The sequence below is a fragment of the Miscanthus floridulus genome, chromosome 19, assembly GCF_019320115.1.
Source record: "Miscanthus floridulus cultivar M001 chromosome 19, ASM1932011v1, whole genome shotgun sequence".
Taxonomy (NCBI): Eukaryota; Viridiplantae; Streptophyta; class Magnoliopsida; order Poales; family Poaceae; genus Miscanthus; species Miscanthus floridulus.
Window position 1 is genome coordinate 14,714,612 of NC_089598.1, and position 14,861 is coordinate 14,729,472.

At 50.2% G+C, this 14,861-nt stretch overlaps 1 protein-coding gene across 1 annotated transcript; it reads right to left on the bottom strand.

Annotated features, from left to right (window-relative positions):
- Nucleotides 1-1,935: 1,935 nt before the first annotated feature.
- LOC136529699 (phospholipase A1-Igamma1, chloroplastic-like) lies at nt 1,936-3,620 on the bottom strand. Its single transcript, XM_066522772.1, has one exon. It carries the CDS (start codon nt 3,592-3,594, stop codon nt 2,005-2,007), a length of 1,590 nt encoding a protein of 529 aa, XP_066378869.1. The 5' UTR covers nt 3,595-3,620; the 3' UTR covers nt 1,936-2,004.
- Between the last annotated feature and the right edge of the window lie 11,241 nt (nt 3,621-14,861).

Consider the following 14,861-nt stretch of genomic DNA (forward strand, 5'->3'; position numbering starts at 1 on the left):
TATATTCAAGGGCAGTCCAGACTCCAAAGATTTAATTAATTGATAAAGCATACACAATGCTAGTGAGTTTCAATTCCTTCCAATCTTGCACGCATTCTCAGTTTTACATATTATACAGCTTTATTTAATAAATTTATTCCCAGTGAAATGTGTCTTTAGTGAACAAATTACCCTCTGAATATATACACAAGATCTAATCCTAAGGTGTTGCAATGATGCAAGATTCGTATTTTACTTGATAGTTGTATTTGTAAAGATTTTTTTTACTTCAGTACTTTTGTTTTCACCATGTGGCTAAACCACTTTCACTACATGCATTTTTTCCGCTGAAAGGACTTGTGGCACTTATCCATGGACTTTCAAATAATATCTCTTATTTGCAGGCCTTTCTCATTTTTTATCTTATTTGGTATACTCTCTCACTATTGCAGCCAATTCTACCATGCTAATTACCCATTGCCTGACAAAATGAAGGCCACCACCCCACCTGCTTAAGAGAAACTGAAATTAAATGGTAAAATTAACATCTTTTAAAATATTTTTACTCTGAATTCTGCTGGTTAAATTTGTTTTAGTCTAGATCAGATCATTGTTAGGTGATTTACTTCTCTGTGAATGGAATTGGTACTGAACTGCTACCACTACATTAGCAATTAGCTGCATGGATTAGCAGCACCTTAGACTGCATATTCTTATTCCTTTTGCTCTCCAGTGCAGACAATATTTTAAATCTGAACATTTTGATTCTAAAGATAGGCTTTAGTGTACTATCTTGTTGAAGTGTTCTGAACTACAGTTAGATAGTAAGGAGCTTACTATTATGCATACAGGAAACAATGCCAATTATCTTGAAGCATGTAGATCTATCTTGACTTAAATTTTATTCCTTTGGTTAAGCTGCTGTGGACTTCTGCTTTGGATAAGTGTCTTAATTTTCTCAGTTTCCCACAAAGCTTAGCATTGATCAAACCTATGTATTCCTTTGGTTGCGGCCACAAAGCTTACTATAATTTGAAAAAATCATATAATACATCTATGAAGGAAAGTGTAAAATTACAATTGTAGGTACAAATTTGAAAGAAAGGAAACCATATGATCTGATCTAGTTTTATTTGTTTGGCAACAAAGAGGTAGCAGTATTTCTGGAAGAACTGATGGATGTAATCTTTTATTTGCAGGTGAGAGGTAATGGCAAGGGGGACCTAATGCATGCAGGAAGCAATTCCATGGAATTTCGCATGGCCAGTGCATTATTTTGGACATCCTAACTAGAGATGAATGCTTTTGGACATCCTAACTAGAGATGAATGCTTTTGTTAAGACTTAAGTGATGAATTGTAATGAGTGCATGCAAACCATATGAGATGTGAACTGTGCAACTAGTGCAAACATCTATATATGAGCTATGCATTATTGTATCTTGATGGCCAAACTTCCTTGATGTAACTTGTTTCTCCAAGTTGTGAGCTTATGGATATGATATAATTGTGAGCTATGATGAGTTTCATTGTCATGATTGTGTATTGTGCAAAATGAAATTGGTGATTTTATGGTTCATTGATTGTATGATTAGTACTGACCCTGAGGTTAATGAATAATTATGTTGTTAATTTCTTGTATTGATAGTGTCTGATAGTTGGACGCTATATAATATATAGCGTCTGACTAATGGTCGCTATAAGTATGTAATTGGTGTTGAACGGTCGGTCGCTATATCTTTAACATACTGTCGAACGGTCGGTCGCTATAAGTAAGGTCGGACGCTATAAGTTATAGCGACGCCACTTATAGCGACCCGTCAAGTCGGACGCTATATCTATATAGTGACCTACCGTAGGTCGTTATACTGACTTATAGCGACCACCGTAGGACGCTGTAGATAGGCTGTGGTATGGTGTTTATTGTAGCGTTTTTCATTTTTTGTACTCGAATTAATTAAAGAACGTGGCACCTATGCACGATGCACCAATCACCATGGCATCAACCTCAACCATCATTTGTTCACTAGGTTGATGCGGTGAGACCGAGCTGCTGGAGGTGATGGTCAGTGTCATCCGGGTGCTCGTCGATGTCCCTATGGCGCGGCGGCAGCACCCACCGTCCGTCCTCCGTCCTGACCATGCCCTTGTTCTCCTCCTGGTACCACACGGGCGGCACCATGTGCTCATCGCGGAGGAAATCTGCCGACTTGTTCACCAGCGCGGGGTCTCTCCCGCGGAGCTGGAACCCCTCGCCGGAGCCACGGAAGCCATCGAGAAGGTGCAGGTGCGCCTCCAGGTTGTGGTAGCACGAGATGTCCATGGTCTCCTTGAGGAACGGCGACACCTTGTGGTCCAGCGCCAGAGGGACGCCCAGGTGCGTGTACACGCCGCCAGCGCCCAGCCAGTCCACCGCCCGCAGCACCGCCTCCGGGAACGCCGCCTCGTTGAAGAACACGCCGGGCACTTTGGGCACGCCGTCGTGCACGTTGACGACGCGCAGCGCCCGCACGCCGAGCTCCCGCTCGAACCGCTCCCGGAACCTGAGGTTTCCGACGCGCGGTCCCGCGAAGGAGAACACGCACACCGGCGCCTTCCTGCCGTCGTCCGGCGACGCGTTCGCGCCCGTCTCCGCGATGTCGAAGGCGTTGAGCATCGCCAGCGCGCTGCCCAGGCTGTGGCCGGTGACCGTCACGCTCACCTGCTCGCCCCTGCCGTGGTACAGCTCCACCTGCTTGCGCACCTCGGCGAGCGCCTGCTCCCGCGCCGAGTACCGGCAGAAACGGCAGGCCGCGTCCTTGCCCGTGTACAGCTCCGCGAACCCCATCTCCACCTTCACGTCGGGGTCCGGGCACGGGACGCCCATCTCGCTCAGCCGCTTCTGGTTGGCCGTCAGGTCGGCCACCCACTCGAGCCGGGTGATGGTGCCGCGCCACGACACGACGATGTCCCGGCGGCCGAGCCGCGCCGTCTCCTCGTCGGTCGACACGGCCACGTAGCCGATGAACGTGCCCATCTCGCTCCACAGCTTGTCGGCGGCGGCGGACTTGTGCTTCCGGTTCCGGCCCCCGAAGTTGGGGAGCTTGAGGTCGTTGCAGGTGGCGTAGAGGTAGCGGGTGACCTCGTAGCCGGCGCCGCCGAGGCCGGCGTCCTGGAAGAAGGTCTTGGCCGGGAACCTGCAGCTGCCGCAGTAAGGCGAGAAGCGGTCGTAGTCGAAGCTGTCGTAGCACGCCTGCGCGAACTCGCCGTAACGGATGAGCTCCCCGCAGAGCACGGCGTCGATGGGGTCCAGCAGGGCCTCCCAGTGGTCGTTGCCGTGGATCTCCCGCCACCGCGCCGCCAGTTGCCCGTCGTCGTCGGAGCGCCGGGACGTCTCCGCCGGCTGAGAGCTGCGGTCCACGTCTAGAGGGGCCGGGCGGTCGGTTGTGGCCACCGAGGCGACGACATGGCAAGAACGACGAGGACGGCGCTGCGACATGTTCAGCGCCGCGTTACCGGAGAAGAACCACCGGTGCCCTGTCGGAGGCCGCCGCTGTCCTTGGAAGAGGGTCAGCGACGGCCGACGGTCGCCGACGGGGAGGCTCATCGGGCTAGAAGAGATGCTGGATGCCATCATGATATCAGTGGCTGGAAGAGGGATCGATCAGCTGATGAAACGATGCTTGTTTGTTAGGAACGGGCTGTACGTGCAGCGAGCTAGCTGAGGCTTTGGGGCAGCGCTACAGTTTTCTTTGGTTGCTTTGGGGGGTTGTATGTGATTGTATCGGGGAGGAAAAGCAGGTCCGTATATATATGCGTCACTGACACTGCGTGCATGGGGTATTGGTATTGGGGTTGAGCGGTTGAGTTGAAGATCGGGGGAGGAAAACTTGCATGCATGCAAGGCGACGATGCGTGTCCGTCCGCCTGGACCACGTCTGGTCTGGGCTCTGAAGGAGTGAAAAGTAGTATGATATACACTACACACCACGCGTCACGACTTCACGACTGACAAGTCCAAGTCGCTGCGTTCCACGGTCGCCAGTATAGTACACACGAGCCTGACTAGCTCTCTGGATAGTGTGTACACGAGGTCCACTTTTAATTTCTTTGGATTGACGAATTCCCCCCGTCAGGTTTGGAGGTGGTCACACGGGGTAACCTGCTCGTTACTTTCCTGAGTACGGCCAAAGTGCAACGATGCTGCGTGCAGTTGCTAGCCTTGCTACTTGCACAGTTGTAGTTGCAGAAGTTGCTTCTCAAGTCACATGTGCACGCACGTCGCCTTTGCCAACTTATTCGGACCTGTCTGTTTGACCAATTTGCTATATTTTATACAGTCTTTCATTTTCAAGTTGTTTCGATTTTTTTTAGTTTACTGCATTTACTATGTATCTAGATATAGTGTATATTTTGATACATAACAAAAACTATATATCTAGATAAAAATCCAAAATGACTTATAACTTGAAATGGAGAGAGTATATAACAACTTATATGACTAAACTTTGCATCATAGAAATGACATTAGTGGATTATCATTAGCCAAAGATTTATGTAAATGAAACAAACGAAGGCTTTACTATGTATGGTACTCCCATTACACCTCGCGAGATAAAGAAATCGCACTCCTTGATTTTCAAATAATAATTGAAACAATTAAATAAATAAAATAATAAAAAAGAATAAAATAAATCCTTACAAAATCTTGGCATATCTATCCTCACGCGGGACCCAATTTCCTTTTTTCGTTCTCCTTGCAAACAGGCAACACGCACGGAGAGGCCCCATGCATGAAAGGGTGCCGCCGGCAATGGTGCCGTTGAGCCAAGTTACTGTGACACACCCACGATGCAATCATCACTTTTTTTTATGAAAAATGGACAAGTCATATTCATAAAAATATGTTACATTAATTACTTCAAAAAATAATTAGACCTTCCACGCATACCACTAACAAAGTTACATGCATATAATACAACTCAAATGCAACTATTACATTACGTACATACATTTTTTTAGGAAAAGTATTACGTACATCTTAACATGTCATGTTACATATTTATGGTTACAAATATGTAACTTTGTTCGCACGTATCAATTGATACCACAACATTATGCTATATAACATATCAACCTGTCATGTTACATTACATAAGTTAAAATGTATATGTTTGTCAATATAGTGCTAAATAAATAATTGTTCGACAATATGTACTCTCTCCATGCTAGTGTAATTCAAGTCATTTTGGACAAGCCTTGGTCAAACATTCGAAATATAAATCATGAAATAACTTTTAAGTTGTTGAGTTTGGAAAATGTGAAAACCATATGAATAGAATTTATCTTGAAAAGTAGTTTTATAGAAATATACATATATCACTTTCCCATAAACATTTTTATAAAAATTAAAAAGTCAAAGTTATGCTTTGGACACCGTGTCGCTGTCCAAAATAACTTGAATTACTAGCATAGAGGAAGTATACAACAATACAATGACATACATACTTTTTCAGATCGAAATTTATGGTCCAAATCAATGTGTTATTACTTGGGTTAGTTTTCTTTTTTCAGGCTAGTTGGGTCGGACGGACCAGATCTATCGTGTTTTTTAAAAAAAATTGTGTTAAATATAAAAGGATAAATACAAAGATATTTGTATATTAGTTCTAAAAAAAAATGTCACGTCATATCCCTGTCCACGTTACACTTTAGATCTCATCATGTTATATCATAAAGGAAATTTAGATCATGCATGTATATTAGATCTAATTAGAACTCATAGGAAGATATTTATCCTATTGTTTCTTCGGTGGTAAAATATGATAATTGACGTCCAAATCAATGGTCCAGATTTATTTAAATGTACCTAGCAATGTCTACCAATACACCATATGGCCCCGTTCGGCTTACCCTATATTCGGTTTGTTCGACTTTTTTTTTCAGCCGGAACAGTGTTTTTTCTCTCGCAACAATTCAGTCAGAATAGTGTTTTTCAGCCAGTTTCAACCAAAATTCTGCCAGCCGAACGGGACCAATCTGTAGATACAAGGAGTACTACACTACTTTTTCTCAAATATGCAAGAGAATTACGTATCATTGTATTATAAAGGGGGAAGAAAATGGATGTTTTCTCAAAAAAAAAAAGGATGTTGCCAGCTTCCTAGCATAGGTAGCCAAGATTTACATGAGTAACACACAACTGGACTTGGGGCTAAATGGCCTTCAGAGTGTCATTTGGTAGAAAGACAACTAAGGAGGTGTTTGGTCAGCTAGAAGCTTCTAAATTTAGTTTCATTTAGTCACTTTTTATCTAAACACTATGACTAAATGAAATTAAAAGGGTTTTAGTCATCTCTAATAACTCTGAAGTAACTAAATGAGACTAAACCATTTAGGAGGGCCTAAGTCACTGCCCCGCCTATATCCATTGATTGGACTCAGCCTTGATCATTGCTGGCAAACCTACAATGTTGTGGCGGAGCCTCTGAAACAACTCGCGTTGCGCTCTTTCCAAATTTAGTAGGACACGAGTGCGAAGAGTGTATCGACTATCGAAGCCCTTTCGCAGCTGGCCGCTCCAGGATGCTCGCAACCGCCTCCACCATCCTGAGATGCCATTTGCTGGTTGCCGAGGGTGATGAGGATGATTTCCCAAACCTGACGAGTGAAGGGGCAACTGTCCGTTGTCCAATTTGATCTATCGCTTGATCGCAAAGGTAGCATTGCACTCTAGTCTCGAGCCTGTGCCCCTGTCCGTTGTCCAATGCCTTCACCGGAACGCCAGCCATAGACGCGCAGCGAAGCCCAAACCTTCTACTCATTATTGTCTTCTGTAAAAGAATTCGCCGTTTCAAAAGAGTTCAATGAAGAATGCCATGTAAATGGAGCTTGGTCGCTTTGCATTCGTGTCTGGCTTGAACTCGACAGTACCCACTGCTCCATTGGCTCCACCATCCGTGATCCCACCTGTCAGTGGAGGGTGGTAGTGGCAGACACCAGAAGAGGCAGCAGACGACCTGACGGCTACTCCTCCTAGACGCCTAGCTAGACCTGCGCTGCCAAGGCAAGCCAACGGCCAAGGCAAGCCGCAAGCCAACACACACACGCTCGAATTCAAAATTCAACCATGGCCGGCGACGGAGACGAACACGACCTCGCCGCCCTCCTGGATCAGGTCACTCTGTCCTCCGTCTCCAACCTCGACCTTGCCTTAAAGCTCCAGCTCGCCGAGACCATCCAGGCCTCCCCGGAGTCGTCGGACGCCGCCTACGCCCTCGTGCTCCAGGCCGCCGACCTCGCGCGCACCGAGCTCGACCACCGCCACGCCCGGGCCTACCAAGCCAGCTCCGCCGCCTCCGTGCGCGTGGCCGGGCACGACGCCGTCTTCGCGCGGCAGCTCGCCGCCGTTCCGGAGGACCGCTGGGCCCACGATGCCGACTACTTCGAGCGGCCCCTGGACTCATCGGACTCGTCGCCACGCCCGCTCTTCAGTGTCTTGTTCAAGGGCATGGCGAGCAAGGATGTGGTGGGCCCACGGGACCGGGATCCCGGCGTCGCAGTGCTTCTTTGTTGAGTAGGATTCCTTTCTCAGTTCATAGTAGATTCAGTTTACGGTTCATGTTCGTTTTGCAAGGTAACTGAAAATATAGCGAGGGTGGATGGTGGTGAAATCTGTTGGTGAAGTTCATAAGGGTTTGTACAGCCCACAGACTGGGGCTGTCTGCAAGTTCTTGAATCTACAAGAAGTCGTCTATTTAACCATGCTATATGTAGCTATGATCAATAATAAATATTATTTTAGTGTACTATTGTATTGCTATTTGATACAACATGATTTTCCACCCACAAGCAACCAAAGATTACAAATATTCATACTATAATTATAAATGACATATATTCAACAGCTAGCATGTGTTCATTGAAGCTACCAGCGTGTGGTACTTCATGTATGGAAAGTTGGAAACGAATAAAAAAATATAAGAGAATTATGTATTTGGCACTAAAATAAATTGGTCTTTTTATATTTGGCAGTATAAAATTTGAACTTCTTTATCTAGCATTGAGTTGAAATTTTCTTCCGTAAATAGCACTGCCGTCCATTTAGACCAGTAACGGTGTCAAGTGGCTAGCAAAATGACATAAATGCCCTTGATTGTAGCAAAAGTCCATGGTGCTAAATAGGGAAAAAATAAATAGACAAGTTGTCAAATAAGAAAATCATAAATATACTTTGAACTAAAATGTGGATTTTTGATAATTGAAGACTGCAAATAAATAATTAATAAATTTTAAATTGGTAATAGCAGGTACAGATTATGCCCCTCACTCTTCCTTTCATCTCGGCCACATATCAAGGATGCATGGCTCAGGATGGCTGCTGGTTGAAATACGTAACTTATATTTTCAAGGTATTTATCTTTTAGTTTTCTAAAAGAAAAGGAGAGTATATGCCGTCATCATAACATCATGGCTCAAGAGCAGAGCACACCATGCATGGCTCGGCCGGCGTTTGACGTCGAGCGATTCAGCACCGGGCCGCGCGGCTACGAGCGCGCCCGAGTCGTGTCGCGCCATTTGGCATCGCTATCCTGCTCCACACCAGCGCAGGAGAGGCCGTGTTTTGCGCAGCACAGCCGCCGCTCGTCCCACGCCCGGAGCCACATGACCGGCGTCGCGTCGAGCTCCAGCGCCATCGCATCATCTCTGGACAGAGAAGCTGCTCAACGACCTCCTCCTCCTCGCCGAGACGCACGCTGCGCTGCGCATGAACGGTTGTGGCGCATCCAGGCTTGGCGCGGATCTTGCAGGTGATTATGCAGGAACTTCTCGATCGCTCCCTTATGCCCGAGGAGCCGCGCGCCCCGTTTCGGGCGCCGGCAGGAGATGCCGCCCCGCGGCCTGTTCGCGACGACGAGCCAGGTGGGTTGGCCGGAGCACCGGCGGGCGAGCTCGCCCCATCGCGTCCCCCGCGTCGTGGCCTGACACTAGCATCGGCGGGCGAGACCGCCTCGCCGCGCCCCCGCGCTGCGAGCTGGGGCCAGCGCTGGCGGGCGAGGAACTCCCAGCACGTCCCCCGCGCCTCGATCTGCCGATTCCGACGCAAGAGGCCGCCGCACCTCCACGAGCTCCTGGGCAGGAGACGAGCCGCCGGCCGCGTGCGAGTATAGAGGGGCATTTTGGTACTTCCAAAAGAAACATGACAGGGCCAATGCAGTCAACTTACGGATGGTTGCATTAAATGGACGGTAGTACTATTTACAGAAGAAAATTTTAACTCGATGCCAAATAAGAAAGTTCAAAATTTTTAGTGCTAAATAAAGAAGACTGATTTGTTCCAGTGCCAAATACATAATTCTCTCAAAGAATATTCACTACTTCAGAGACTTATTCATACTAAATCAACCAACAATACTTTCTTATAAGCCAAACAAGCTCAAGCGAACAGGCCCTGAAAATTGCACACTGACATTCAGTTTTCAGATAAACTAAGTTTTCAGACACCCATAGTTCAATAACCCACCATCTTCGCTTTGTATGCTTCCTGGTGGTGCGGTGCACCATTCAGTCTACCATTCAGGGATGGATATGCCGCCGCCGCAACAGCTCTGACCAACGGAGATGGGCAGCAGCAGCGCCATTGCCGTGACCAAATGGGTTGCGTGCTGCCCCCTAGCCATTGCCGCGGCCAGCGGTGATGCCCGCCGCCGCTGCCATTCCCGAGGCCTTCCTAACCGCCGCGTCGTTGGGTACCGCCGCAGCGCTCGCCGTCGTCGATGTGTTCTATCGACGGACGCGCAGGAAGGATTTTGGCGCGAGGAAAGGGAAATCCAGCGCGCCACATCTGGATCCCGCGCGCTTGGCTTGGAGACAACACGCCCGTACAGTGCGTCTCTCGACCGGCGACGAGGCCTGGGAGCACGAGCCGAGAACGTCGCCTCGCGAGACGACGGGCTCCCTCTCTCCTCATTCACTTCGGGACGGTGGGGTGTTTTTCGCAAAAAGAACATCATACAGACGGGGCATACCGCCGCGCTGTACGTGCCCTAATGTTTTGCTACTGTAAGGTGTTAGTGCTGCATTTATGAACTGCATTTATATACACCAGCAAAATATTTACCTTCCCATTTAATGTGTATAGTATAACATTATTCACAGCTACGATATTTCAGGCAACTAACGCATCAAAGCAAAGAAACTCGCACTCCTAGCTACAATGAAGAAAGCACCTTAGGATGAACTAAATCAATATTGTGTGTTCTGTCATACCCTGTTCTATCTCTTATTCTCTTATAATGAGAATGATACGTAGCATAACTATGCTAGGAATCCCAGTTCTGAATTTAATACTGGACTGGACCATGTAGCCATTTGTTGTTCCCTCTGGATCTCCGGCACGGTAGAGCCGACCACTCACCAGCGCTGTCGATTATGCACTATCGTTGTCGAGCACACACTATGGATAGAGGTACAAGAAAGGAAGGAGAACAGAACACACACATAGCACAAGCACCAGCGTTGGCCGGAACTCTGCAGAGGAGATGGCAAAACTGAACTCGCTCTCTTTACTGAGTTGCAGTGGTAAACTATATATACAACTCTACTCATCTAATCCTAGTACACAGACATGTCAGGCCATCATGCTGCTACAGTGACGAGATGTGACGGCAGGACTAACTTTGACGCCTGCCCTTGCTGTGGCTACAGTACGACAGGTGAGCTGTTCGGCGTCTGCCCTGCTGTGGCTACAGTATCACAGCAGGGAGCCTTTTCGACGACGCCTTCCCCTACCATGCTTTCACACTAGGGAGCAGCAGATTACTTAATAATTCTTCTCTTAATCCTGCTGCTAACCCTAAAACCCCCTCCATGCTGTTCATTTTCTTCAGCTCCGTGAGTCAAAGACAGTCGAGCGGCTTGGTGAGGACGTCCGTGAGTTGCCAACTAGTTTCGACGAACTCGATGACGATCTGCCCTTCATCGACACAGTCCGTGAGGAAGTAGAACTTAACGTCGATGTGCTTGCTCCGGTCGTGGAGAACCGGATTCTTCGCAAGGGCGATGGTGGGCTAGTTGTCCACCATCAGTGCTGATGGGTGAGCTTTCACACCGGTTAGCTCGCCCAGCAGCCGGCGTAGCCACACAGCTTGGCACACCGCTGTGGCCGCCGCCACGTACTCTGCCTCGCACGTGGATAGCGCCACCACCTTCTGTTTCAGCGACAGCCATGAGATTGGAGCCAACCCAAGGAAGACGAGCACGCTAGAGGTGCTCCGCCGTCCGTTGATGTCCTCTACCATGTCTGCATCGCTGAACACAGTGAACTGCAGCCTACTCCCACCAATCTTGGGGAAGACGATCCCCTGATCCACCGTCCCCTTGACGTAGCGCAGCAACCGCTTTACCATAGCCCAGTGATCCTCTCTGGGATCCTCCATAAAGCGACTGACGTAGCCCACAGCGAACGCAATATTCGGCCTCGTGTAGACTAGGTAGCGTAGACCACCGATGATGCTCCGGTAGAGTGTTGCATCTACCTTCACTACGGTACTGGCCTTCGTCAGCTTCAGTCGTTCCTCCATCAGAGTCACGCATGGCTTGCACTCAGTCATGCCGCTCCGCTCGAGCGTCTCCTTCCCCTGTCTCACCTCGATGCCGAGGTAGAAGGAGAGCGCGTCGAGATCGCTTATTCGAAAATGAGCTGCCATCTCACGCTTGAAGATGTCGATGTCCTCCGCATGCGCGCCGGTGACGATCAAGTCATCCACATACACGTCGACGATGAGCTCCTCCTTCCCCTGTCGCCATGTGTAGAGCGCGTGCTCGGTTGTGCACCATGTGAACCCAAGCTCGCCCAACGTGGAGTCAAGCTTGGTGTTCCACGCTCGCGGGGCCTGCCATAGCTCGTAGAGCGCCTTGTGCAGTCGGAGCACCCTGTGCTCTGCTCCCTTGATGGCGAAACCCGGAGGTTGTCTGACGAAGACCATCTCCGCCAGCTCATCGTTGAGGAAGGCCAATTTTACATCCAGGTGATGGACGCGCGTAGTCCTTTGCTGTTGCCAAAGCTAGTAGCAGTCGGACAGACTCCATGCACTCTACCGGTGCAAAGACTTCCTCAAAGTCGATGCACTCGTGCTGGACAAAGCCTCAGGCAACGAGGCACGCCTTGTGCTTGACAATGGCGCCGCGCTCATCCCGCTTGACCTTGTACACCCACTTCAGGCCGATCAGACGACATCTTGGAGGTGGATCGACAAGCTCCCAAGTCTCGTTTTCCTCGATCGCTTTCATCTCCTCTAGCTTCGCCCGTCACCAGTATGCATCTCGCTCGGCTAGCACGAACATGGGTGGTTCCTCTGCACTGATGAGAAACCGCTTTGGGTCATTAAGCAGCCTACCCGCTAGGCCTGAGGGCCCTGTGCCGCCGACGATGTCGTCTAGCCCGTGGAACCGCACCTCCTCACCGTCGTGGAAGGCATCCACGAACTTAGTGTTGTCACTTGGAGGTGAGGCGAACTCGATCGACGTCAATGGAGTTCTCTGTTCCGCCAGAGTGATCGGCACAGCACCTGGAGTGCTTGGCACCCCAGATGCAGTGCTCAGCACTACCCTTGGACCACTCGTCACCACTCCTAGAGTGGTTGGCACTACTGCAGGAGTGCTCGGCACTAGTCTCGAAGTGGTCGGCACCACTGCAAGACTTCTTGGCTCTACTATGGGAGTGATCGGCACCCGTCCAGTAGTGCTCGACAGCATTGCAGGACCACTTGGCACTAACCCTGGAGTGCTCAACATCTCTCCCGGAGTGCTCGGCACCTCCCTAGGAGTGCTCGGCTCTGTTTCTAGAGTGGTCGTCGCCACTCCAGCATCTCCACCACCGTGGATGACCAAGTGTTCGACGACGAAGGTGCTGGTGAAGTCGCTAGCTTCCCCCATGCTTAGATTGTTCTAGTCCTAGGCCGCCTTCTCGTCGAACATGACGTCGCGCGAGACAGCCACCTTGCCGCCGCGTGGGTCGTAGAGCCGGTATGCCTTGGTACCTTCCGCGTAGCCTAGGAACAACATCGGCGTGCTCCTGTCCTCTAGCTTGGTGAGGACCGGCTTTGTCTTCCTGATGTGGCCGATGTAGCTGAATGTCCGTAGAAAGGACACGCTCGGCTTGCGTCCACACCAAGATTCGAACGACGTCTTGCCCTTTAGGGCCTTTGTCGGCGCGAGGTTGAGGATGAACACCGCTGTGGTCACCACCTCACCCTAGAACCTTGCCGGCATGCTCTTGGCCTTCATCATGAATCGAGCCATGCCGACCACCGTCTGGTTCCGCCGCTCCACCACGCCATTTTGCTGTGGCGAGTACGGTGCGGCGTGGTGTCACACCACACCCTGATCCGCGTAGTACGTAGCGAACTCCACCGAAGTGAATTCGCCGTCACGATCAGTCCTCAGCACGCGTAGCTTCTTGCCGCTCCCCGCCTCCGCGTGCGCCTTGAACTTCTTGATTGCCACTGCCGCCTCGTCCTTGCTCGTCAGGAGTTACAGCCACATATAGCGACTGTAATCATCCACGAGCAGGAGGAAGTAACGCCGACCACCATTTGTAGCTAGCGTGATTGGCCCGCAGAGATCGCCGTGGACTAGCTTGAGACCGTCCATCACGTGATACTTGGCTGCCTTTGGGAATGGCAGCCTCCACTGCTTCTCGGCCAGGCAGCTGTCACACAGCTTTCCTTCGTGCTCGATGTGGGGCAGCCCTCTGACCATCTTCTCCAGCCGACCAAGCGCGTCGAAGCTGAGATAACCGAACTGGGTATGCCACAGCCATGACTCCTCGGTGTACCATGCTGCCCGGCACACCGGCTGCTCCACCTTCAAGTCGAGCAGGTACAGCCAATTTCGGGACCTCTTCACCTTGGCAAGAAGGCGTTGCTCCCGGTCCTTGATCCTAAGGACGCCGTCCTTGATCAGTACCTCACTGCCGCGCTCATCCAGCTGGCCAATGCTGTTGATGCTGGAACGCAGCTGCGGGATGTAATATACATCCGTTAGCGCACGGTGCTCGCCGTTCTAGCACCTGAAGATGATGGTGTCGCGTCCTCGGATCGCCACCCTTGAGCCGTCACCAAACTTCACCGTGCCGGTCACGTTGTCATCGAGCTCAGAGAAGGCTGCCTTGGAGCCCGTCATGTGGTTGCTGGCACCGGAGTCTAGCTACCACCGCTGCTCTAGCTCGCCGCCCACATGTCTGAGGTGGACTTAGGCGCGTGGTTCGTCGAGGTAGACATCTTTCAGAGCCTTCCCAGACCCTTTCACCGCCATCACCTCCCCCTTCTTCTTGGCCTCAACGTCGTGCAGTGCACAGAACGTCGCCATCAGGAGAGTGGCCTCATCATCATCTTTAGCCTACGCCAGATTAGCCTCAGCCTTCTTCTCCTGCTTGCGATTTGGACACTCCCTTGCCTAATGGCCCGTCTTCCCGCAGGCCGGCAGACGTTGGGGTTGACCTTCTTCTTCTCCGAAGAAGCCTTACTGCGGCGCTTGCCATCACCACCGCGGCTGGAGGAGGTTACCCCAGAGTTCCTTTGGGCAGCCCACTCCTCCTCTGTCAACAGCAGCTTGCTGCCATCCTTCATTGCTGTGGCCTGCTCCATGCGTTCGTCCACCGCCCACAGACGGCCAGTCACATCCTCAATAGTAAGGATGGATAGGTCCAGCCTCGTCTCTATGGAGAGAACGATCTGAATGTACTTCGTCGGTACGGAGTGGAGGTACTTGGAGACCGCCTCTTCTTCGTCGATGGTGACGCCGTGGCTCCTCAGCTTGCTAATGAGCGTCTGCAGGTGGAGGGAGAAGTCCTCCACCGATTCACCATCCTTGAGCTTGAGATTGGCATACTCCTGCTTCAGC